Genomic DNA, 2,768 nt, shown 5'->3' with positions numbered 1-2,768 from the left:
CCTTTTAAAGGTTAAATTATTCCTTGAAGTATTTAACTCCGTACAAAATTGTATTATTTGTGATTCTAACTATTGCTCATGAGTTTGAAACCAACTAAGATTTTACCTCTAATTCACTAAAAAAATTCCACGTTGATTTGGATAAACTCTATTCTTATTCTTGTTTAAATATTAAATCACTTTGCATGGTCAAATGCGGTTTGAAAGTGAAATATTATATGCCAATAATTCACCACTCATAAGGCTGAATCAGACTCGAGGAGTCTTCCATAGCAGAAGTTACATGGAATTAAAATCTTTTTTACAAATTTGAATCCTTTTGGTACACAGCCAAACATTAATCCGCTTCCATCTAAAATATGTTTGCTCTCTAATGACGGCTCTATTTAAAAATCTCAATATGTAAACCGTCGCCACGAGGGTTTAAGAGCTTGACCTTCTTTTGATAAAAGGATATCAATTATCTCCTTTTTTTTTTCTTGAATGCTATTTTTTCAGTAATCTCCATACCATGTGTGCAAATTTCAATATAAGTATTGTTGCATTATTAAGTAATTTTATAATTTTAATTGCTACGTGTTAATTTGACACAATCAAGTTAATGAGAATTATTTGACTATCATATTTTACTATTTTTTTGTACGAATTATATAATGTTTGACTTGAGATATTCGTGCAACGCACGAGTATAGAGACTAATACTATATTAAAAGCACGTATCCCAGCGAAATATCTTTCGCCATTTTTACCCTTAAAAATTAAGTTTATACTGGACAAGATAGTAATTTAATTATTTTTCTAATATTTAGGAATAGTTATTTAATTAATTCCCTAAAATTTAGGACTTCAAAATCAATTAAAGATTGTGTACCAAATTCTTTCTTATTTGAACTATGTAATATTATATATCTGTAAAAAAAAAAAAATTATACGTTTCATTAACATGTAAAAATCTTTGAATGGAACACTTTCAATTCCTAAAGTAATATTAGGAATCCTTCTAGCTATAGGAGTCTTTTAAAAAAAAAAAAAATAACCGATTATATTTCTACAGGGAATCACTTTAGGCCCCATATTTGTAGGGGATCATTTTTTGTTACACCTAATAGACTATGTATAAGTTTAAAAAAGAATTTTGTAAAGTGAAAAAGTTTGATTTCTTTCTTTAACAAATATAGAGAAGAAGGATTTGCAACTGCTATGATTCTACGAAGGAAATTGCACTTGAAATGAATATCGAACCCGAATTTTGTAAGAAATGTGTGATGTATAGGAAGTAACAATTTGATGCGTATGTTGATAATGAAATCTCAAAATCTTTCGAAGAATCCTATAGAGTTGATTTCTTTTATACATAATAGACAAGGCTATTTGTTTTTACTTCAAAATAGATTCGAACAATTCGAAGCATATAAAAATATTTTTGGTTTTCTATTTGGTAGTAAAAACTAAGATCACGAGATGTTAGAAATTTGAAAAAATATTACCTTAATCTTGAATGTTCCTTAAAGCATAATTATCAATTCGATATTGATGGTTTAGATTTATTTTCAGAATTAAAAGTTTTAAGAAAAATAGTACAATTAGAAGATAACAGTTTAATTGATATACTTAATCAAATAAAAAGATATAATTCTTTTCCAATGCCTAAATTGCTTATGGAATAATGTTCATAACTCATGTTACCATTGTTTCAGCGGAAAGAAGTTTTTAAAATTAAAATTGATAAAATCTTACCTAAGAACAAGAATGTCACAAGAAAGGTTAAATAGATTAGCTATATTGTCTTTTTTGGTAATTCACAATATTATTAATCACCAAAGAAGCAAATTACAACATATAGAGGCTATCTCGGCCTATACACAACTCTATCATGTACTCCTAACATTGTAAGTTGAGAATGGCTGCTTTGTTCCAGCTTTTGAGGTTCAGGATGTTTAGCCCTCTAGCACTCTTGGGTTGACAGAATCTCTCCCAGGATATCAAGGCTCGCCTGGTAATGACATTAGTTCCTGACCACATGAAGCTTCTACAGTATGCTTCAATGAGCTTGATCACCTTGGAAGGTATCAGAAACATTTGAGACCAGTAAGATTGTACTCCAAAGAGTACATATTTAATAAGTTGAACTCTACCAGCGTATGACAACTTTCTTGCAGTCCAGGATGATATTCTAGCTACTATTTTGTCAATCAGTGGCTGCCATTGTGTCACCTTCATCTTGGTAGTGAGAGGTACTCCCAAGTACCTAAATGGTAGCTCACCTTTCACATAACCCAATTGCTGAAGTATAAGTTCTTGATCTACATTGCACACTCCACCAAAATAAACTGAACTCTTGTTTAGATTAGCTTTTAGCCCAGATGCTGTGGAGAACTGATCAAAACGTTGCTTCAACATTGCCACAGATTGATTATCACCCCTAGAAAACAATAATAGATCATCAGCAAAACTCAAATTAGTAATGCCTAGTTTCTTGCACTTTGGATGAAAGTGGAATTGCTTATTATTCTTCAGATCAGTGAGATGTCTACTTAGATATTCCATTGCTAAAGCAAACAAGAATGGGGACATTGGGTCACCCTATCTGAGGCCTTTAGCAGCAGGAAAGGGCTCAGCTAGCTCTCCATTTATCAAGATAGAATAACTCACACTATGAATACAGGATTGTAACGACCCGGCCGGTCGTTTTGAGAATTTACGCCCTGATCCCAATTAACTACTTTCCCCGTGTTTATTTCTGCTATTGTGATTTGCCGGGATGATTC

At 31.6% G+C, this 2,768-nt stretch overlaps 1 protein-coding gene across 1 annotated transcript; it reads right to left on the bottom strand.

Moving 5' to 3' along the window:
• Window positions 1,882–2,547, bottom strand: LOC109226086. The gene has a single exon (XM_019390890.1). The coding sequence runs from the start codon at window positions 2,545–2,547 to the stop codon at window positions 1,882–1,884; it is 666 nt and encodes a 221-aa protein (XP_019246435.1).

This window comes from Nicotiana attenuata, chromosome 5, assembly GCF_001879085.1.
Source record: "Nicotiana attenuata strain UT chromosome 5, NIATTr2, whole genome shotgun sequence".
NCBI lineage: Eukaryota > Viridiplantae > Streptophyta > Magnoliopsida > Solanales > Solanaceae > Nicotiana > Nicotiana attenuata.
Note: the sequence above shows the minus strand (reverse complement) of the source record. Positions and strands in the feature narration are given on the sequence as shown.